The sequence below is a fragment of the Lichenostomus cassidix genome, chromosome 12, assembly GCF_008360975.1.
Source record: "Lichenostomus cassidix isolate B80296 chromosome 12, HeHo_3.0, whole genome shotgun sequence".
Classification (NCBI taxonomy): Eukaryota; Metazoa; Chordata; class Aves; order Passeriformes; family Meliphagidae; genus Lichenostomus; species Lichenostomus cassidix.
In genome coordinates, this window is record NC_139493.1 from 60,160 (window position 1) to 84,383 (window position 24,224).

A 24,224-nucleotide genomic window follows, 5' to 3' on the forward strand; every position below is an offset into this window, starting at 1 on the left:
GCAGAGCAGAAGTCAGGACTTACCTCAGTGATCCAGAAAGCTCACTTATTTCCTATTGTCCCCTTAGTCAAACTTCCCAGCCTGTATTCTGCAAGTAGAGAGAGGTAGTAGAGACTCGTGTCTGGACTTTATTTACAAAGTGCTGGTACAATGATTAGTCCAGCTTCCCTCTCCTTGATGGCTTCACCCTCCCCTTAGTCACTGAGGTCAATTGAGGTCAAATGTAAGCACACTATAGGGGCAGGATAACCAGAGAGTCCATAGACTCCGGAATACTTTTTCAGATGTTACAATACATGTGCAGAGGTAAAAGTACACAAAAAACTAGTAGGGTGCATCCATACAGCTTCTCCATACTCTGCACCTATCAGCGGCTCTGCTAGTTACAATGTAACTAGTGCTAACGAAAAAGACTTTTGCAGCGCTGCATTCTCCTGCAGTTATTCAGACAATTAAACATCTGACTGTCCCAGAAAGCCCATTGCTTCCTTTGTTGTGATGGCTCACTCTTGGAATGATGACAGACAATTGCAGAAGGAGCAGCAGATAATGTGCCAGCAATCTGTTCTCATCCAGTCAAATCATAGCTAAAAGGAAGAGAATTAATTGGGGATTACCATGTCTATTGAGATACTCTGGGACTATTTCTTCCCTTGTTCTTCACACCCACACTTTAATTTGCATCTTCCATTGCATTAAGGTTTATTGCTTGCAGTAAGCTTAGTTAGCAGTGCTTTTAATGAACTAAAGAAAAGTATCATTTAGCTGTTCTTGGGCACAGTTCAAGCCTTCAGAAGCTAGGAGCACTGGGAAATCATGGAAGCGTAGATATAAAAGATGGATGACGACATGTGAGTTCATTGGATTAAATGCATGCTGGGTATCAGGAAAGGTGTACTGCCCAGGAGTTTCTGTGACAATATAGAACAGTCTCAGAACTAAAGACCTGAGTGCTGTTGGAGTGGTCAGAGAACAGGAGAATAGAGTTGGTGGCACAAATATACCTGTGCCTATTCCGTGTGCAAATGAGATCCATAACATTTGGACACTTCTCTTTAAAATCAAACTGGTGCTACTGGGCTGCAGGTCTACTGCAAACAAAGCCCATGCAACAGTTCTGCAATATTGCAAGTTCCACTACTGTATGAACCTATGAACCTTTAGTGATGCCATTCATAATGATTACAAGACTACTATACTGAGGCATTCTTCTCAAATTATAATATGTTCTTACATTAACATAATTGAGTCATTTATCTGAGAGAGATAAAAAGATGGAGTTCCTCTATTTCATGTCTTCTGGGACAAACAATTACAAACTGCAGAATGACTGTGTAAGTAAGGACTGAGACTGGCTAAATTATTAATAAGTCTCCTGAGCTGTTCCCGGATCTGCCCTGCTTTTGTGCTGAGGTCCCTTTGCTGTGGAAGCTAGACAGGTTTTCAGAAGTGTGGTGATGCCACCCACACTGAAAAACTGCAGACACTCATAATAAGCCAGAGTAGACAGTGGTGAGGAGCAGTGCTGCTGCTTTGTCCAGCCATGACAAGTGCACAGGGCAGCCTGTGAGAACTCGTGGACTCTGTGCATGAGGGAAAAGCTGGAGGCATAACGGAAATGCTGACAGCCACACTTGCCTGGGAGGTGCACAGCCCTGCTTCTAACTTAGAAGTGAATGCAGATATGTAGGGGGTTTCCTTTCTGAAAGGAAATAAGAATCTGGTCAGTTGCTTTGGGAGTCTCTTCATTGCCCTCCCACTTACATTAGTCCATCTTTGCCCAGCCTTCTGTCACTCTAGTACCGACTTTGAAGCCTTGGGTTTGTTCACACCTGGGATCCCCAAGTGGAAGATTAAACAAAAATAAAGAGATGAAGTAGTGCTATGAAAGGAAGTTAATGTTTCTGAGGAAATGAGAAGTATAGAAATAATATAAACTGAGTAATCCAGGTCTACATTACAGACTGACCTGGTTGGCCAATATGTCTACTGGAAAACAAAGAGATGTCAGATTTTGTTTTTCAAAACAAAAGATTCACCCTGTTGGCTGACCACTGGAACCTTGCCCTGCAAAGGCTTGGGGCCACTGTGGTGTATAAGCTGTATGTAAACTCCCAGAATGACCCTGTGGTCAAAAGTACTCATCTGATCCTTGAATGTGAAAACTCAGTAAAGTCATGTATGAATAGATGGGTGTTATGGTTGATATTCTTCATACACCAGTCCTGGTATACATCTTTTGCCAGTGCCAGAATAATGACTTCTGTGTTGCAGTACCATGAGCAGTATCAAAACTGGCTGGTAGCAAAAGCTGATGCTAAAATGGTTGGTAAATTGAATAATGCTAATGGATAATTGGATGAAGTTCAGAGGTTTCAGAATTATTAAATCATAGGTGGTATGATGTGGTAAGACACCAAGATCTTCACCTATTTCATATAAAAGTCAAAATGAAGGGACAACTTGAATACAGCCTATGAGTGCACAGTAACAAAATCTGAAAGACTGCTACTAGTTCATCCGAGGTTTAACAAGATCCAGCAACTGGAATTTGGAGCTAGGTATATACAGATCAGCTGTCATCATTCTTTTTGCAGGTTTAGAGGTCACTGGCAATTTTAATTGATTTTTTTTTTTTAATAAAGAGCTGTGAAGCCACAGGCCTGTATTGCACTGGCCTGTGTTGCACACCGGATCCATTACTCTTACTGCGCAGCTTTCTCTGGGTTTCTGGAGCTGAATTAATATTGCCTTGAAACAACTTGAGGATTCTGGGATCTGAGTATCTTTTACTTTAATTGATGCCATTGGTATTACGATTATACTTTTCTCATCCTTTTGATGTTTTCCCAGAAAACCCATTGTCACAATATCTAACTTCCATTTTTAATGAGCACTAAAATGTTAGCATGATTTTACTGCATCCGTTTTTAGGGGTTGACTAGAAAGAAACAAAGCAGTTCTGGTTGCAACTAAGTATGAGGTTTTCACTCCAAACTGGGTCAGAACACTGGTCTTTTGGGGAAGCTTGAACAAGTTCAGTTAACTTCCTACTGCTCCTTTCAGAGTCTTCTCCTTGCCTAAATGGTTTCCTTTGAACCTAGCGGCGAAAAAACACCTGCTTGACAAAGCTTGCTTTCCAAGCCTTGCAATTCTCCAGGGATTCTGTATGTCTAAGCAACAGCAAGTCTGGGAATAACACCATTGAGCTAGTCTGTTCTTTCTCTGCAGTGCCTACACTGAGCCCTACAAGGTGTGCCCAGTCTCTGTGACACCAATGGAAGTCGTCACATCAGATGAGGAACAAAAGAGTTCAGAAGATGACGAGAGCAGCCTTGGTGATCCCAGCCTCATCAACAAGGTAAAAAACCCCTAAAAATGGTTAATGCATGAAACCTGGAGAGGGCAAAGCAATTTGCAGAAAAACCTTGGTTCTCAACTCTCTCTGCACTTTGTCCCGTGCTCATTTAGAAATGTCAGAGCCATCAGTCCTTTACTCTCCCCCTGTGCTAGGAATAATTTGCCTCTCTAGAATGTGGCAAAGGCAAAGAATGTAGTCTGAACATGGACAGCGGAGGCAACATAAACAGCAAGAAAGGCCTGACTTCAATGTCAGGAAAAATGTCTTGCCCCAAAGCATTTAGTCGCAATCTTGAGAATTAAAAATTGCATGGAGTGAAAAAAGACAGATGCATTATTGGAACCAGTTCTGCATTGGTGGGATCTCTGCCATCTCAAAATTCTCTCATCAAGGGAAAATGCATCTGTGTTTGGGTTTATTTTACTGATTTCTGATTAATAAAACAGCTCTTAAACAAATTATGGAGAAGACCATTGAAATGTGACCAGAGCTTGTCACCATACCAAGCTGTTTTTACCTCCAGTAAGCTAACAGTGCAGTTTTTTAATGGCATCAAGTAGGTTTAGGGACAAATTTGCCTTTGTTTTTCATGGGAGGGTGGGTGCGTGTGCATATGTGCAAGCATGTGTGTGTGTGTGTGTCTCTGTTCTTAAAATCTAATATGAGCCTAACTCTTAGTGAGATTGTGCAAGCATCCAGACCATAGCTCATTAGGTATGCATGCAACTAATGGGTAGGTTATTATAAAGTTTTCCAATTTGAGCCCCAGGAATTAAGGCTGTCTAGGAAAATAGCAAATCCTGATTTCCTATACCTCCCTCTGCCCTTACGTTTTGACCTGATCTCTCAATGTCAGCTATATGGCTTCCTGATTGTAGAAGGCTTGTATTTGGTCATGAGCATGTTCAGACAGTTCCTTTGTTATAGGTACTTTTTAGGACTGGATCTCCTGTGCAGTTGATAACTTCTGTCACTAGCCTCATACAAGCCCCAGTTATTATTAAACTGACAGAATCCCCGAGACAATTCTAACCCTTGTCTTACTGAAGATAAGGACCCAGCAGGGAGGCATGATTTTATGCTGCATCCGGAAAAGGGCAAAAAAACCATCTGATGCAAAACCAAACTTGTAGGCAAGGCAGAAAGTTAGGTTCATTATAGGAACATCAAGTCCTTAAAGGAATTCATTGAGATGACAGTATGTGGAATGCATCTCCCTTCCTACTACATTGCTACTAGCACTACATTAACAGCTCTATGTGGGGAAGTTGATTAGGTTTGGGGAAGGGCAAACACATGTGGGACAGATGACAGCAGAGAGATGCAGCAAAGGCCTCAGGGTGGCATGAACAGTTTCTGAGGAAATACACAGAGATGAAGCACAGGTTTGGAAATCGGTGGAGGTGGGTAAGGGGCAGGAACTCACCTGCCAATTTAAGAATTCATTTTCCTGGCATTTTACAGAGAGCCATACACATGGTCTTGTAATGACATTATAAAACATCATGCCTTGTACTGGGATTAAGAACTATTTCCATCATGCTGCTTCATTCAGACAGTGTCACACAAATGCTAAAGATGTATGATATATGCTGCTCAAACAAAGCAACAGGGTTAAAAATAACCCCAGTCGTCAATGGAAGGCATTTAGAATGCAATCAGTTGCACCGTTTGCCCCATGGTGATAAGAGGCTGTGTCCCTTAACAGGGTGCCTTTGGAAGGAAAAAGCAGTAGTTGGATAAATGGGGTGCTAGGAATATTGAAGCAACATTAGCTATTTTAAGAACTGTGTTATAGTTGGAAAAGATTTATAGCAAACTACATTAAGCCACTAGGCAAAGGAACAATTAAGAATATTCTCTTAAATTGGTCTGTAAACACAGGAAGGAGTTGAGGTGAAGGGAATCTCAGAATAATAAGAATAAAAGAATGTGATTAACCTGTAAGAATTATAGCATTTAAAGCGCTCATGAAACACATTACTACAAATCCTAGAAAACGTAATAAAGCCATAGCTGGAACATAAAAAAATTTCTTTCATCTAGAACACAGATATGTTTGCCACTAAACTGTATGGGAAATCTAAAAGTAATCCAATCTGTATGCAAATACTGTAGAGTTTAGTCTAAAACCAGCAATATGATACAAGGAACTGTTTAAAGCCACCATACGAGGGATGTGATCTTTCCCTGTGGCAAAATGTGAAAGGCTATAGCAAGGTGAATAGCACGTAACCAGAGAAAAATGGTATAAAAGAAAGGGAATTCAGATTGGACGTGGCTGAATTTTATGCCGATGAAAACACAAAGCATTCTGGTTAGTCATTTAGGACTTCTAGTTTAATGTATCTAATTAAACTAGACTGGTGGTGTGCTGGAGGAGTGAAGGGAAACTTCATACAGAAACGATCCCTAATGCTGTTCTTATGAAAAGGCAGCACTGGAGGTAAGCTGCTCCGCCTTTCTCCCATGTATCATAATAAAAGAGAGTGGACAGCCACCCCATATGGCAGATGGAGAAGACCTGCACAAACAGGGAACACTAAGCAGAGTCTCAAAGATCTCACTATAAGCAGGGCAGCTACTGACTTAACAGCAGCAGTACATAAGACTGCCTTTGCTGCTCCTTACACATTTCCGCTGGGTGGGCTTGATTTCCAGACTCCATTAATCATTCTGTTTTGCAAAACTTTAATGCATTAAAATATGCACTCATGTACACATACACAAAGCTGAAATGTGCTGGAGTTGGGAATTACAGATTTGTGTGCTTTGAGAAAGCACCTAATTCAGACTCCTTTCAAGGGACAGCTCTTGATTTCTAAAATTACACAGATCCTCCAGGACAGCTGCAGTCTAGCTCTTCAGTGATGGGGTCTGGAAGACAGATGTTGACTGCTTCTCCTTCTCTCTCACTTATTCACAGAGCTAACCAGAAAAAGTCTGTTGTTTTTGTAATTCCTCCATTTCCCATTGACACTACTGTGAACGGCTACATCATGCATAATAATTATGAAAGGACCATTATGAGGTCACTCAGAGACTGAAGCTTATAAAAGTACTATAAACCTCTGATTGTGACAGTAGCACTCTTCTCTGGATACCATCAAGCTACAATACACCTGTGCTGAGCAGTCTGTGAAATATGACACACACATACATGGACAGATGCAATTTGTCCACGCTAGCATGGCAAGTTAGTGGCACACACAGCCATGGAGCTTCTGCTTCCATGTCTTCACAAGTTGCCCTACTTTGAAATGCAGAGGGTGCTCCAAAAGAGTACTCCAGAGAAGTGACTTGCACAAGGCCAATGCTTCTGGTTTAGGAAATTGTTCTGTTATCTACTTGTTCTGCTCTTAGGCCAAACAACTCTATTCCAGCCCAATGAAGGCAGCTTTTCCCCCAGCGCCACAATTTTTTTAAGCTGGATCAGGAGACCAGTCTGGTTCTGATCAAGGTCATACAAACAGCTGGGTCAGCATAACTGAGAGCTGGCACTATGCTCAGAGGGGAGTGACTGGCACTCTCACAGAAGTGCCATCGGTCTTTATGATTGATATGCCCTAGCCAAGAGACAAAATTCAGGGACCTCAGTGTCATATGGCTTGTCTAGAGCAAGTCTGAGAGTGTCTCTAGGCATTGTCTGTCCTGTGTTATTTAGTTGCTGTTTGTTTAACCAGGAAATGAACTCTGAGATAGACAACAGTGTCTCTAGACAGACTTCTGCAAACAGGGGGTAGAGTAGGTACAGGTTCCTCAACTATTCACCTTCTGAAACAAAATCCAAGTGATTATTATAACACTGCAAAGCTGCTAGCCTTTTAGAAATCTTTTTTCCCTGCAGCCAGTTATGTGCCTAGTCCTGTGGTGTAGCTGTCTCCCAGTTCACTCTTTAGAAGCTGCTCTCTGGGCCTCACTCTAAGCCTTTGCTTAGCAGATGGAGGCCATGGCAGCCATGTGGGGACCCTTAACTTTCTACTTCACTGAGTCTTCTTAACAGCATATCTGGTCTGGCAAGCAATGTCACGAAGACTTGATACTGCACTGATTTGCCCTGAGTCCACTTCAGGTCACTGAGGGCTGCTTTTCTCTACTGCTACTAGACCACTGTTTTAGCTCCCTACTTTGTCACTGCTGAAAAAGCCAAACTTTTCCTAGTACATTCCTTTCAGTACATATTTCTATGCTTTGGTCATCTCTTACTATGAGGATGAGTCATGAAGTAGGAACAAAATACCCTATCAGTCACTTGCACCTCAAAGCCATACAGTTTGCTTCTTTCACAGTTATCTGAGTTTTCCAAGATGCCTACCAGTTAAGTACATGCCTTTGAGATTTCGAACAATGTTGTCTGATGAAGTACTGAACTATTTCTGGAGATATTTATGGCCATTTAGTTTAGACATTTTGTTTAGCATGCTTTTGCCCATTTGTTTCCACAGGTCTCACTCACAGCAGTCAGAACTGTTTGGAATATGACCATTTTGATAAAGAGCTCTTTTTTCCACATAGCATAGCCTCAACAGCTATGAAGCTAGCCTGTTCAAAGTTAAGCACTTCCTGCTTCTTTGACAAATTTTGGACCTGTAAAAATCAACAGAAATTTTCACTCCTTCTTCAGTAACAACACATTTTTCAAACTTGCCATCTGTATTAACGGCTATTATATTGTATATAGTACTAGTATTTGAACTGGGGAAATGGTCTGTCCTGGAAAGTCCAGGATGCCAGACACTGAACAACAAAGCATAAAAGTCTGATCACTATTTTTATTATAGAAATATGTTGGCTTGAAAGGCTCTCTAAAACTGCTTTACTTCATGGAATGAGACATCACTTAATCGCCTCTGACTTTTTCTGTTGACAGAAAGAAGGCCAGTCCAGAGCTTACCTCATTGCCCAGGAGCTGATGTCTTCAGAAAAAGTGTGAGTTTGTTGTTACAACCCACTTGTTGCTCTTCTGAAATTGAAGTTACACAGTCCATCCTTCAGTATTCATTTGATGGCAATTAATAAAAGTTTGTCTCTCTCCCCAGATATGTGGAGATGCTCCAGTTGTTAAATATGGTAAGTAAATAATTTTAATCACTGAAACCTAAATACCCTTTTATTTAGCTGCAATTGAAAAGACATAAAAGCACTGAAGGGCTTTAAGTGAATTTGAGGATGAATGGCTTACTGTTAACCATTCAAATCTATTATTTGTCATCTAGAGGGCAAAGCATTGGCCAAAAGTTCTTGAGAGAACAACTGGAGCAGAATCAGCAGAGGTTTAGGCTGGAAATTAAAAAAAGGGTTTTCACTCAAAGGGTGGTCAAGTACTGAAACAGGCTCCCCAGGGAAGTGGCCACAGCACTGAGCCTGTCTGAGTTCAGGAAGCATTTGGGCGTTGCTCTCAGGCATAGTGTGGAATTCTTGGGGTGTCCTATAAAGGGCCAGCAGTTGGACTTGACAATCCTGACTGGTCCCTTGCAACTCAGCCTATTCTATGATTCTATGATATTGCTGCCTGCTCATTGTGCCTCTCAGGCAAGCTACCAAAGCAGCAGAAACAGACACTTTAAGGGACTTAGATGCTTAGCTAATTAATTTACCAATGTTTTGATAAATTGGTGATAACCTGCCTAGCCATTTTCCTCTTTTATCTTGGCTTTCCTCTGATTTCTGTATCACCAAACATATTATTTGACACCAGTGAGACATAGCTGTAGTTATCAGTTGTTCTCTGGGGAAGCCAGGGTGCTTTCTTCACCTGTGGGGTACAGGGCTTCTGATCATTGAGAACACTGAGGAAACTCCTTACTATAATTAATATTTTCAAAAGTATCACCAAGAAAAACAAAAGGCAAAACCTCTGCCAGCTTCAGAGAAGAGAAATATCTATACAGGAAATTACCTTGCACAGAAACAGCCATTCTGCACCTTCATTAAAACATTCTTCATCTATTTAATTTTTCATTTCCAAATACATTTGTGCTTTGGTACGTTACAGACAGCATGTAAAAGCAGGCCTGAACTAGGGTGCATGTAGAGTGGAAGGACAGCATTTAGTGGAGGTGTCTACTAGAAGAGGCATCTTATTTGCATTATATCCTGGCATCTTCCATATACCTCTACGAAATAAAAGTGGCTTACTAATGCCAGAAAACTTTTCAATATATACATCCAAATCTTGCAATGCACTTTAGTGCCTTTATCCACAACATGAATGCCTGCACACTCTCATGGCTGCTATAGCACCATGTTACTGTCAGGCTGCCTTGCCTATGCTGTGACTGGATCAGGAAAGGAATGTTTCAGGACTTATGCTGTCCCTTCCCTTTTCTACTTTCTCTGGTAAATCCCTGTGTAGTGAATTTGGCTCCAGGGCTATGTGTGTAAATGAGTAATTTATGTGTTTTCATTATAATCCTATTTTCTGCTGGCAGAAAAAAATCTGGAAGAAACAGGAAATGCCATTTTTTGTCTCTTTCCCAAGTTAACAACTTCAGCATGGGACAGGGATTCTGGTTTATATCTTGGCTAAATATTTTTAGTTTAGAAACAATTATGGATGCAAGTGCATGCAGTTTCTCCCCAGCTGGATGGATTCCAAACTGTTGTTGATTTGTAATACAAAGAATCCTCAAAAAATTAGAGCCCATAGATTAGTTAGAGAAGAACTCTGCTTGATTGTTAATTTTGTCTGCTGAAGTGCTCCAAAATTGTCTCAAAGATATGAAGGAATGAAAAGAGTTTTTCTGGCTTGACTCAAAAATGTAACTATTCCCTGTTCTCCTTTTTGGGAACTTGGACACTTTCTAAGCAGAAATGTTCATTACAGAAAATAAGTAACATTATCTGAAGCTGGGTCTGCTAATCCTGGAAATAAGGTTTTTAAGGCATGAGGGAAATTGGGTGAGCTGGTTCATTTGTCAGGGGAAAAGATACCAGTAATAGCACTTCAGTGAATGAAGTGTTCACCAAGTTTCTCTATTTCTGTCAGTCATTAATTTTAATTGGAAGCACTTTTTTTTTTAATATGTTTCAGTCCTGAAACAAAAATATTTCATTGAATCCTGTTTTCCTGGAATTTTATTTTCCTGACTGCCCGTCCCACTCGGTAAAGGGATCTTATGAATATTTAGCATGTTCTCATCATTTCCTTAATTATGAAAGTTAAAGCACCAAAAGAGAAGTTAATAAGTCAAATGAAAGTAAGAAATGGGCCTAAAGTAAACCCTTGAATGAATGCACTGGTGTGCAAAGTTAAGCCATTTACAGGCTGTGAAATGTCCAAATAACAGTAACCGTGCACTGTGACTTTCCCTGTCCTGATTCCCACTGTCCTGCATTGGAAAGTTTAGTAAAATCTCATCAGTTTTAGGATTGAGAGGAGCCATCAGGGAGATGAGCAATCACCAACCATATGAAGTTTAAGAAGTGCAAAATCACAATTACAATTAATGGTTTTCTTATGCAGGGGAAAACTTCTCATGCTTCTTAACCCATACACTCCTTTAGGGGGCACAGGAGGCTTTTCTTCAGCAGAGCCAACAAGCAAGTTTCTCAGATAAGATTTAACCATTTATATGAGTTGGCTTTCTAAGTAGTGAGGATGTGTGAATGGAACCTGGGTCAGAGAACGAAGGAGAAGAGAGAAACAGACAGCCTGTTTTCCCACTTGTCTGCTAGTTCAGGCACTTCTTAATTTAGAAGAGGCCAAAAAATCTTTATGGGAACAGGATCAGAGGGCATGTTTCTGTGTTCCACTGATTGCCTGTCACCCTGGCATACCCCATTTGTACTGATGTAGGCTGATGTGTGTATGATACCTACCTACTGCAGTGGCATTCAGAAATAATCTGCAGGTTTCTCTGTTGCAATCATGTTCAGTCTAGAAAGCCACAGTCACAACACTGTCACTTTTTCCACCCCAACTGCTGTTGGATCTTTATATTCACCTGTTGCCTAGTGTCTTGCTCAAAATACTTAGAGAAACTACAACCAATTTTACAACATGTAAGTCCCTTAGAATGCAGGGGTAATATTGCATGACCAAGGCAATCTTTTCAATGCTGCCATGGCACGAAAAGCTACAATAACCTAATTACTCCTTTTTCCATATTTGAATAGTTTTAGGAATGGTCACATCAGCAAAAAATCATGCTTTACTGTGCGCTTGCTGTTGACACAATTTCCACTGGCAGACTTCAGAAGCAACCATAGATGACCACAGTCACCAAATTGCTCTCGAGGTACAACACACCATTCACGGCCAGCTAGGACCAAAGGCTTCCTTGACAGCATTCTTCGACCCAGGTGTACATTTCTCTCTGTTTCCCATCACCAGCTCTTTCAAGAATACACTTTCTGAATTGTCATAATCAAGTCTCAAGTTTCATCTTCTCATGTAAGCCCACATATTGATAAGAAAGGCAAGGACCTAAACCACACCCTAGCTGCTTTCAGAAAGGAAAAAAAAAGGCTTTTCTTAAGCCTGCAGCAAGAGCAATTTCCCATCTCATTTCCAGGCTTGGCTGGTGCTGCTGTTCATTGAGTATAAGAGAATCTGTTTGGCCTATCAGTGGAGACTTTAATGAACTGATTGATTGCCAAGATGATGACTTTTCCATACACCCACTCTGCTACTGAACTGAAAGACTGGACACATTGTGTTAGCTCACAAACTTGGTATCAGTTGGTGTGGTAGTAGTAATAATAATCTAAAAGGTTAGCTGTTACTTGCCCTACTCAAAGGTAATGCAATTCTCTGGAGCAGGGAGTTAAGAACTCATTATGGTCTGAGCAGATGGAACTGGCAGGGCCTTTTAGTCCAAGCCCATGATCTCTTTGTACTTACAGTTTTTCTGAAGTTGATTATTCTTTGAATTTCCTTGAAGATCATAAAATCTTTAAGCTTTGTCATTTTGTCTCCTATTTTTCTTCCCCACCAATGCAGGCTGCACTTGACATCCTTTTCCTATTGCTTGTTCCTGAACAAAATGCTGCTGATGGCTTTCTCAGCCTAAAGTTTCACACATCGCCAAGATGGTTTATTTGCTGCCCTTCAGCCAGTATGTTTCAAATGGCTTTAAAACATGTATACAAATCAAACTTAGCGTGACTCAGACTGCTTCAAGATCCCGGTCTACATGGGATCAAGCATTTGCTTGATAGTGCATCATGTTCATGTTTATTTTGCCTTTCATTTTTTGATAGTGTACCATGTTCACATTTATATTGCCTTTGGCTTTTGTACATAAAATTGTCTTCTTTGTGTGTGCATAAACCCCTTGGAAGTAGTTATTACTTCCCTCAAAGGCATTTATTGAATTAAGGACAGCTCTACACTGAAAAAACATCAGCCCTAACACCTCCCTCTAAAAAGAAAGTTGATTCCGTTTCCTGGTTTGCATTTTCCTCATAACAATGGACCACAATTCTTAGAAACACAAAGGCTAGGATTTGTGCTTCCTAAGCATTTGGAGATAGGGATATGAATATGATAACAATAGATATATGCTGGTTCTCCAGCCTTCAGAGCAGTTTGGAATTCAACCCTGCACTGGACATTCCAATGCTCATGACCGCAAAATAAATCTTAGAAAGAAAAAAAGAACAAAATCATCTTAGTGCTTAAGTCTCTAATTTGAGATTAAACCTCATTGATTAAACTCTGGTTTCAGAATTCTTGTGGGCGACACATTCTCACAAACAAAAAATACCTACCTAATTTAGGAACCACTGCTACATGTTAGACAAAACAGAATTCCATCTTTCTAATTATTTACAGTTTCAGTGAATGATTTGCTGAGCCTTTTTTACTATTGTGAATTTCTTGGATCATGTTCCAACTTCTGCTGGACCAATCAAGTCATTACTTTCCTAATTAAATGTTTTAGTGAATGGAATGTGCTGGCTAAATGAAGGGCTAGCTGGCTGTTAGGGCCTCCGAAGCTCTTATAAGAGCCTGAGGACTTTTAAAGTCTTTAAAAGTCTTTTAAAGACTTTTAAAACTTTTACACTGTTAAAAAAGAATAGCCTGCCCTCACTTACACTAGGCTGAATTTTTTCTGATTTATTTATTTATTTATTGTTGTGTTCATTGGCAGTTCAAAAATAACTGTGTATTGGCCAAGGAGCTTCCACAGTGGGAATGTTGAGCCAGATATACAGATATCTGATATACAGATTTGTATATCAGGTATGTGTATCTGTTAGACAGATTATACAGATGATCTGTATATCCCTTGAAAGGAGAAGGAAGCCACACCAGCACAGCTGGCATCAGCACAATTCCTTGGTAACAAGCTGCACTGATACATTATTCTCAGTGCATACTGTACAGTCTGCTGGTTCTGAATTTCATTTGCAGTGTTTTGGATGAATGTATTTGGCTGCATGAGAGTGTGTGCTGAGGTCAGGGTTCCTGACCTATATTGTACCCTGCATGGCAGGTTAAGGGACTAATTGTGGCTGCTGCAATAACATTTTCTGCTGTTCATCTGGCATTGTTTCTGCTGAGTTCAGAAGCGAGAAATTTGAGATCACTGCTCTGTACAGATCAGGGATCATTCAGTCTGCTATAGTAGATGTGCCACTTTTTAATTCAGGAGTGCCACTTTCACTTTCATCATTAGGAGAGGGGTTGCTGACTGTGATGCAGATACCTCCAAGAACCACGAATCAGACTTGGCTCATAGGATACTGTACAGTGCCTCATGTCTGCACTTGGCTTTAATATGGAGGCTCTCTTCTCCCCCTTTGAACTCTTCACCCTCCCCTCAGGTATAATGCCTAGATGTCCAAAATAGCTTTCAGTTCTGCAATATGCAGAATCTATTGAATCCACCTTAATTTTAGAAGTGAGAGTGGTTATAAAATTATTTTATGCATTATTTTATGCAATAAGTGTAGACTTTAATTGTATAATTTGGGCTGGAATAAGATTTCCTGTTGTCCTCCCTGGCCTCCTCACAAAGTATCAAATATGATGACTTCCCATTAAAAGACCAGCTTGACTAGGGAAGCAATTGCAATTCTAGATATATGTGCAAAATTATTTTGTATGCATGTATGCTGATGGATGTATGTACTTTGCTTAAAAAGATAAAAGTCTGGATGCCAGGTGGGTGTTGTGGTGTGAACAAGGTAAACATGCTGTATGCAGACATGATTTCTGTAGCTGAAGTGCTGGTATCCCCACGTGAAGACTAAGGCAGAACAATGGCTGTTTTTTACCACTAATGCATCTGCTCTTTACACTCACTTCCTTTTTAGGTTTTTTTTTCAGTGTTGTTCCCTAATGGAAACTCACACATCTATTTTAAAAATTGTAGAAATATCCCAGGGGAATTTATTCACTTGACCTTTCCTGTTCTTTAATAGAGACTAGAGATATGTGCCGAGAAACCAATTGAGCCATGACAGCAATAGAGGTCAGACCTTGGGTTGGTATAAATTTACATAGTTTCTCTCTGGCAGGTTACTGCAAGAACAACAGATGATTAACTTCTTCAAAGCATTGCATCGACTCCTTTTAAGTTAAGATTTCTTTACCTCATTAACAACAATATGAAGCTAATTCAGAATCTGGGAAGCAGTTCCACTCTATTCTGCTATGCAGAAGTTTTGTTCCTCTCAATGAGACAGTGCAATAAAGAGCAGGTTGAGACTTTGTTTCCTACGTCTGGGATCAAGATCACCCATATTCCTTAGACTGCAAGCATTCAGAGTTTTTGTATGTGGCATCCAGCCGCAATCTAGCAATCTGATCCTTCTAGCATAATGTGCACTTTCTGTTCACAGAAATACTATTTGTTTCAGATATTTCTCTTGGCCTATTAAAGAGTGGCTTCACTCTACAATTACCATCTTCTACTAGAATGTCACAGCTTCTAGCTCAAATGCAGGCCTGATGCTAGGAACACAATGCTGTGAGCCAGTGAGAAGGAACCTCAATTCCCACCTGCAGAGCAACTGCTGGTCAAACCATGGGACTAAAAATTACTTACTGGCAAAGCCAATATTTATGGTGTACTCCTTTCTCCTTCTGTTCCTCTGCCATTGTTGTCAATATGCAAGAGTTAGGATTTCCATTATGACTGGATTAGAATCATCTACACTACTTCTTTAGAAGACGAGAAAGTAATCCCAAGGAGATCTAGCAACTGATCAGCATTTCTTGGACAATTTTAAGAGGTTTTCTTTCAAACAGAGCTATCTGTTCAGCTACACCTATAAGTCAAAATCCAAACTTTCTCTCCTCCAATATACTCACCTTTCTAATCTACATAGTTGCTTTCAACCCGTTGCAGGTGGCAGAACCATCAGCTTTTAACAGTACAGGTAGGAACTAACTTCAGTCCTATCATTTCCTGACCACACCTACTAGACTCGTTGCACTATAAAACACTATAAAAATGAGATACCCACAAAAGCAGGAGGAAAAGGCGAGGTAAATAAACAGATACCAAATTCATTGTATGCATAAAGGTCTTACAGCTTGATCTGGTGAAATGTTCAATTCTAGGTTGATGGCATTGTGGAATTCAGCTGAAACTGTGTATGAACTAATGGATGGAAGAAAACATATGCTATGATCTCCTTGCCATACTGAACACTATTGCTATTGATAGCATATCTTCTAATTTCTACAACACATAGCTTAGGAGTCAAGAAATTGTAATAATAATTTCAGAAAAGGTATTTTAATTCTGTTTGCCTCATTTCAATGCTGTTGTTCACAGGATTTCTATGAAGGTATCCTGAAAGTGCTTGGAGATGATGATGAAAATGAACAAGAAGGGGTTAAACTCAAGCAGGGTTTAAGTGAACTCCCTGAAATTTATGAATTACACCAAGACATCCTGGAAGAACTGGAAGAGAGAGTCCTTAAATGGCAAGTACAGAATGGCATAATTTGATGGCCTTAACACACCCTCCACAGCAGGTGGGTGAACTCGTCAGTGTTCCTTGACCATCCCAGCAGAAATGAAAAAAGTAGAACCTGAACCACTTTGGCAGATTTTGCATACAGACAGGAAGGAGGGGAGAGGCTGTCAGGCTAAGAAATCAAGTACTGAAATATGTGTGCCCACAACTCTGAAATGGCCCCATCAGTCAGTGTGAGAACACCCAGCTTCACATGCATTACCCCCTGCCAGTTCTCAGTCATCATCAAGTGGCTTCACACTCATGACCTGAAGGTCACAGACTCTGCTATGGGAAGCAGGAGCAACTTACATCAGAACTGATCCTAAAGATCATCTGCTTACAGAAATCTACACAGCAGCTGTGTAGCTCTCACTTAAGGGACAGCCCCTTGCTCCCAGCACCAAGGCAGGGATCTGCTAGCCTAGGCTTCCAAGCCAAATGCACACTGGCAGCCTGTTGAAGGACTCTACCAAACCTTACAGGGCAAAGTATTTCCATGAGAGAATAAGATCATGACTAGGACAGACAAAGCTCCAAAATTCATTCAATTAAGGAGACCCCTGACTTAAGCCAGGCTGTCAACTTCTGTTGAATGATGGACCATGGAGCCCCACACCTCCAATGTGCTGGACTCCAGGAGGCAGTGGTCACTGAAAATGGATGACCCTTTTTCTGCACTGCCACTGAGCAATTAAGGAAGTCAGTTAAATGAGGAGAATTTTTCAGTAACAATCCTAAATTCAGAGCACTTGTCTCCTTGCAGCCCTGCACTTCCCAAAGCACACAACAAGGAAAGGAGAGGCTAAAGGCAATTGTGTTTTGGTTTGTGCCCACCAAGGGACTATTGGCAGAAAGACTTAAAAAGTGTCATCGATTATTTATGATTTATACACTTAGAACACAAACAGAAGTGGTGTTTCCAGCTGGGATCTAAAATGACTTGGGTTCTAAAGAAGCCCTACCCTAACAGCATGCTGTGCGTTCCCTAAGACAAGAGGAACACAACTGTAAATGCCCTAAGAGTTCTGTCCAGAACTACTCTGTGGCACTGGGGATAAAAGAGAACTGTATTGCAAACGCTGCCAACACAACAAAACTACATATGTTATAGACCTGCACTCGCACATGTTCCCAGGTCATCACCACATTTGAAGATTCCTGTAGGCCCTTCCCAATGCCTGTGCTCCCCTAGATACTCTGTTGCTCTGGACATCCCCAGGAATTCAGTTTCCTCTGTTAAGTATGATTACTCTTTTGCAAACTCAGATTTTGTTCAGTTCTCTCCTTGTACATGCTTTGTAAATACTTCAATACTGTGCATCTGGATACTGAGATAGATGATGGTGGGGTAGTGCTTAGATGCAGGCAGTGAAGGAGAGCTGAAGATCTGATATTACAACAGATGTTATACTCTCCGCCACAAACCGTACTCAAAGCTCTGCAGCAGTTGGAAGGTGTGTTTACAGAAGTGGGAACCATGTCCTGAAAGGAGCATCTATGGACATGGTGCTGCTATGGCAGAGGCCCAGCCAAAGGATCAGCCCCTCTACATTCTGCATCATGCCCATTCTACATCAGCCCATGGCGTTGTCCAGTCTCTCACCGAAGCACTCCCTCTTTCCTGCCGTTTAATCTAGGCTTTAGGTGCACTGTGTGCTGAGCCATTGTGGGTCTAATACACTGAGCAAGAAATATGGCTCCGCTTCTTTACTTTTATTTATTTATTTGTTTGTTTATTTGCCACTTCTTTTCTTCCTGTGGCCTTAGGGAGGAACATCAGAAAGTTGCTGATGTCTTTCTCTCCAGAAAATTAAGGCTGAATCACCACACAGCATACATTATGCAGTTTGACAGGAATTTGGCTTTGCTAGATGAAACATGCCTTAAATATTCCCAACTGGCTACCATGATTCAGGAGTTTGAGGTAAGGCTCACATTTTTTAAAATGCACTAATGCATGACTTTGTCATGGGGATTACTAAAATTTTTTTTTTTTCTGCAACTCCACCAGTGTTCACACATAGGGTAGAATGGAAGTATAGTCTTCTTCATAGCCCTGGTACTAAAACTGAAGTGACAAGTTCACTTGAGCATGGTGTGTTCTCATTTCTGTCTCTGTTGCCCACACACTCCTGTGTGTGTGCATGCAGGATGTGTGTTGGTGAATCTACAGACCTGTGAGCATATTTTGCTGAAACATGGTGGAGTGGTTTCTCAGTCACTTATTAACTTATCAAGCTCTTTGAGGATGTGTTGGAGTTAATAACTAGGACTATAACTAAGAAGACATTTTGCTGCTGAGCTCACATCCTCCCTAAACTTTGTGTTTCTTCCTTTCCACTGAGGACAGCAGAGCTCTGGTGACAGCCCTTACAGTGTGAAATACCAGCTTTTGAAAGTGGTGCAGCGTCTCTTCCAGTATCATGTGCTGCTCACAGGTCAGTAAAATCACTCTCAAAAGTACCCAAAGGAAACACTCCCATGATGTTCTGTGCCTCCACTGTGCTACATATTGATGCCGAAACAGCTAAAATAGGGCTCAAGCAGTATGGGATTTCCTGGGAACTTCAATATCTTACAGGATTCAGGAACTGTCAGGCAGCCTGGGAAGAGGCAGGACAGCCATGTTGAAAGGTCAGAAAAAAAGTGAAGGCAGGTGCTTTTAGCCATTCCTTCATGGCTTTTTGCTTCTGTGAATCCGGAGAGGCAGAGATCAACCTCACTGCCAACAAACAAGTTTGATTTTTAATTATGTCAAGAGCAGTTATCAGAGACAGTAGAAGACGGGTGACCTCAGCAAGAAGATGCTTTCCAGAATGCAGGTAAAAGCCAGGTAGAGTTCAGGATGCCAGGGACATCTGACTTTCTAGGACTTTCTAGGCACAGCACTAGAAAGAGAACTATGTATTGGCAAGACATGCAAGGAAACAGACACCCATGCACAGCACTATTCTCAGCACAGAGGTGTAGTTCTTGTATGCAGAATTTAAGAGTCTCGACTAATCAGCAAGATAAGAATGAAGTATTTCCAGACTAGGCTCTTAAAACTGTAGCGCTCATATACTACAGTCTTTAAAAGCATAAAGACCCAGATACAGAATGAGATGATCCAAGAAAAGAAGTCCAAAAAAACAGTGCTTAAATATTTATATATAATGCAACCATAATTGCTGTCTCACTAAGCACTATTGTATCTGTCTTACAGAACCTTTTTTCAGAATATGATTGAGTTCAGTAGTAATTATTTGAACCCTGCTTGTACAGAACTAGTGTCTCCTTCCTGTGCGCATAAAGATCATATGATTCACTCACTCTAACTATAAATATAGCCAACAGCAGTTGTTTAGATGGGAAAACAGATTTCATTTAAATAATTATTTGTAAAGTGGTGCTACTCAGCAATTCTCTTGACTGAGAAACATTTTTATCACTGTTTATTTATTTATACCTGTCAAGTTATCTGAGGAGCTCAAATCTGTATCAGTGCTCTTGCACTGATGTTCAAAGTAAAATACCATCAAAGATGAGTTTTGCTTTGGAAAGAGGGGCTATATACACACTAAATTATTTGGGAATAAAGTGCTGTGGGACATTACTGTGGATGCCCCATTCCTGGAAGTGCTCAAGCCCAGGCTTTGCACTGGCTTTGAGCAACCTGGTCTGCTGGAATGTGTTCCTCCCCATGGCAGAGGGATTGGAACAAGATGATACTTAATGTCCCTTCCAACACCAACCAGTGTAGGATTTTGTGATTAGGATTTTATGTTTTAGCTAACAACACTACACATTTTATGTCAATCTGTATTCTGATTATTGGATATCTGTGTTTTTTTGATCATTTACTACAGATTACTTGAACAATCTTTGTCCTGATTCTACAGAATATGAAGCGACACAAGGTAAAATGAATTGGTAGAAGAAAAATTCTGCTTTGCTAACATTACTTCTAAAGAGGTACAAGATCTCTATACTGGTAGTATATGGAAGATGATTCTTTTCAAGATTTTACGTTAATAAGTTAGATGTAAAATCTGTAAGAACTGATCACTGATTTAGACAAATTATTTAGGACAAGAATCTTATCTTTTTTTTTTTTTCATTGAAACTCATGGGCTTCCTATAGTTTTGATGTGATGGAACTTTTGGAAGAAGAAAATATCATCTATACAGGCATAATGCAGACACTGTGGTTCTGCCCTGGTCATTAAGGAAATCCTAGTCCTCTTTGGCTTTGTGCATATTTGACTTGGTTATTGTAAAGTCAATTTGGATAGCTCCCCCTTCTTGATTGTGTACCATCATCTACAGCATGTCTGCTGTGCTCTGTGAATTTGGAAGAAACCCAGGAGGTTTGAATCGCGTGTCTGTATTTTGGATTCCCTAAAGCTACAGAAAGTTGAAAGACATTGCATAAAAATCAGTTCTGCAAAATCAAGAACAAATCTACTCCTAACACCATCCTTTCCAACATATGACAGAGATGAAGCGGAAGTCCCTTATTCCCAGTGAAGTCAAAGCAAGGTTTAGTTGTGGTGTCTGTGGGAGTAGTTTCCAGGCTGAAGTAAGCGGCAATAACATAGTATTAATGAAACCAGTTCACCCCTCTTACACTGATTGTAAATCCAAACCAACACATAGCAATAAAGTCAATGGTTGACTGAAAGTGAGTCTCTTCTGACCAGGAGCAGAGACTCATGCAAGATTTAAGACTGTAGTCACTGGCAGTAGAACTACAGCTATACCAGTAATTTAAACAATAGCAGGGCAAGACACTGAAGCCCTCTGACCACAATTGCCTACCTTGTTTGTAGTTAGCAGATACTTGTCCCATTTCTGGTCAGCAATGGCTAGCATGCTCCCAGGTTATGGCCAGAAATTGATAGAAAGCCCTGTGCCACAGGGGAAGGAATACGAAATAGGGACCTGAGCCATGTTATGCCACTGCTCTCAGTGCCAGCAAACATGTCCTAGCCCAGGTTATTTGCCAGCAAAAACTCCAGGAGTTAATTCATGTCACCACTTCATACATATTTCTGTCAGAAAGGAATGACATGTCTTCTCCCTCAGCAGTAAGTGGTACACCTTAAACTGCCATACTATTTGGTGCCTAAGGTTGGGTTATATTCATCTCTCTATACCACAAGACATTGACAAAAATCTGCAACTAGAAAACATGGTAAAAAGATTTAGTGCCATGCTAGGTGCTTAAAAGGGACCTCATAAGCTCTCTGTGTCAGCACAAGTATGTGCAGAGAATGATGAAGGGAGCAAGGGGGGCAGCACTGTGTGCCATGTCAAGGTTGATAGGCAGTTGCATTATGAAAGTCACTAAGTCAGAGGATGCCCTTGCAAACAGAGGGGATTTGATTTATTTTCCTACTGTTTTATGTGATATATGGTGTTTATTTTGCTTCATCCCTCAGCTGCCCTATTCATTGTTTCTGAAATCACGGACCAAGCCAATGACAGCATGCTCCAAGCGGTGAGTCCTATCACGACACATGCTCTCCTGGTCAATAGGGTGTTTTCTACACATTTGTTCAAGTGAATATATATGTCTGCTAAATTATGAAGCCTCCCCCAAGACAAGACTCCAGGGCTTATATACATCTGATTTACAGTACTGCAGATATGGAGCTGGTCCATGCCCTTTAGTGTAGCTGTGCAAGACGTAAGACACCATAGTCAGTAGCACAAAGGGGTCTTTTCCCTCTTGGGGTAGCTGAAATGCTATGTGGAGCAATGAAGGAAGAGGTGGGAATTTTCTTCTTCTAGACTGGGATGTTTTTACATATAGAATGTTCAAATGCACTATCAAATCTATCAAAGATAGAATCTGAGCTCATTTACATAATTTTTCCACAATTCTGGAATCTCATTTTACTTCAGAAGATTTATAATCTTGAAAATTATCACACAACCAGACTGGCCAAACCTTTCATAGGTTAGAATTATGTCTGAATTCAGATTTAGGTATCTAAATAAGTTATATAGTTTTCCAAAGAAAAATATTTATTACATTGGGTGACAGGGTTTTCAAGTTATTGGGAATGTATGATATGTTGGGATACCTTTCGCATTTTACTTCTCATTTGAACATTGCTGGATTTAACATCCTACATTGGAATTTTGCCGTGCCTTTACTAAATTAAAGAGCTCTTTGGCATTGCAAACACTATAGCTAATTACAGATGGCATTCAACTCACTTCTTTATTATTTCATTTCCTGAGCAGAAAGAGGGTTGTTAATTATCATTCAGGCATCAAAACATGAAAATCAGGAGACAAAGAGAAAAAACATCACATGTAGCATCATCACATCAATGCGGATAAAGGAAAGGAGCAAAATATCAATCTTCTTAGTAAGTGCTTGTTTTCAGGTAGGATTTTAAGGTTGAAAAAGTGAATGCACATGAATTGTTAGGGAAGAACACACTATTTGATTACAAAGATGAGAGAACAGATGTAGATTGCCGGAAGGATGTCTAACAAGCCTAGAGTTTTATCACAAAGATAAATGCAATCTGTTATGTCTGTTTTAGAATAATTTCATCACAGATTCCAAATAGATTTTTACACTTATTTTTTATCATCAGAGCAGATCTCTTTTTCAAAATTGTGGCATGGAAGAGATGAAACAAAATTTCCTTCTTTCCCATCTCTGTGAATATGGGGGTTTTTGTGAAGGCACAAGTTCATTAAAAACAAAGTTCAATTTTCTACAAAATCAGAGGTTGTCCTCCTGAGTTAACATCCCAGCTGCAAAAGCCACAACCAGGACTTCTCTTTCTCTCGGTTTTAAAAAAAGAAGAAAAGGTAAAAGCAAATAATTGCTCACGTTACAGAAGAAACTGAACAATGCCACTCAGTTTAGAGTGTTAATAAATTGTCATGTACCTGTAAATGGGTAAAAAATAATTTAGAAGAAGAAATAATTTAGACTTGGCATATACCTGGAAGGAGGAAGATTTCTTTTAGCCACATACCAGCTCGTCAAACTACACTCCAAAAATCTCATAGGAGCACTGAATTATGATCTACATTTTCTACAGAATACCAATGACCCATTATTAGCTTTTTTTTGTTTGTTTTGTCATAATAAGGCTCTAGCAGTTTTTCCTGGGAACTATTAAACTAGGATTTTCAAGCACATAATGACTATAACTATCTCCACAGCATTTTCACCAGGTAGGAAAATATTGCTTTCAGTTTACAGATGTACAAATAGATGCTCAAGACACACCATCACCACAGAGTATCATGTCTATCTTTAATTCCAGGAGATGAACTAAACACGGTTTGTATCACACTCAATGTCTACAATCTGTTAGCGGCTCTGAGATGCTAAGAGCTATAAATCACTGTTGCTATTAATAGCTGGTGAATTCCCTGGGGAGGCGTTCCTGCTGCATAGACATCATGATAAAATGATGGAAGCTGCAGTTCACTGATAAAATGGCCACAGCAGAAATTCTGACACCCACATCTGCAGTACTATCTGGGTGGAACTTTGTTTTTATTCCTTAATTGTGGGATTGTGAAGGAGCTTTGAAAGAAAACTTATGATAGTTTTCTTTCAAAGAAAGAAAACTAAGATAGACCAAGGAAGAAAGCTATATAAACAGGGAATTTAGGGGAGCTGTAAGGAAACTATACTCTCCCACAGCTGTCTACCTTCCCAGATAAACAATTATCCTTCACATGTGATGGCTGTTTCACTTCCTTCAGGAAATGAGTTCAATACTTCTCTCTCTGTTTCCTGGTGAACATGTGTCCATATTGCTTACATAGGCATTTCAACAGGCGCCTCTGCCAGCAGTCCTGAGAAAAGCTGGGCTGCTGCAACTTCTCTCACTCTTGTAGAAACCCAAATGAGTAGTACTAGCACTGGCATGAGTGTGCGCACAGGAGGACACTGCTTTTTCTGCGGATGAAAAAGAGG

General features: G+C 40.4%; 1 protein-coding gene across 2 annotated transcripts in view; it reads left to right on the forward strand.

Moving 5' to 3' along the window:
• FGD5 (FYVE, RhoGEF and PH domain containing 5) overlaps positions 1 to 24,224 on the forward strand; it is a 76,145-nt gene that overhangs the window by 24,763 nt on the left and 27,158 nt on the right. The window contains exons 3-10 of one of the 2 annotated variants that reach the window (XM_085072170.1): positions 3,232 to 3,361; positions 8,232 to 8,290; positions 8,401 to 8,431; positions 16,096 to 16,251; positions 18,054 to 18,206; positions 18,636 to 18,720; positions 20,131 to 20,181; positions 21,706 to 21,764. In XM_085072170.1, the coding sequence (XP_084928296.1) occupies positions 3,232 to 3,361; positions 8,232 to 8,290; positions 8,401 to 8,431; positions 16,096 to 16,251; positions 18,054 to 18,206; positions 18,636 to 18,720; positions 20,131 to 20,181; positions 21,706 to 21,764 (724 nt within the window). Of the gene's footprint in view, positions 1 to 3,231; positions 3,362 to 8,231; positions 8,291 to 8,400; positions 8,432 to 16,095; positions 16,252 to 18,053; positions 18,207 to 18,632; positions 18,721 to 20,130; positions 20,182 to 21,705; positions 21,765 to 24,224 lie in introns of both variants that reach the window. The other variant, XM_085072169.1, reaches the window with a different exon arrangement.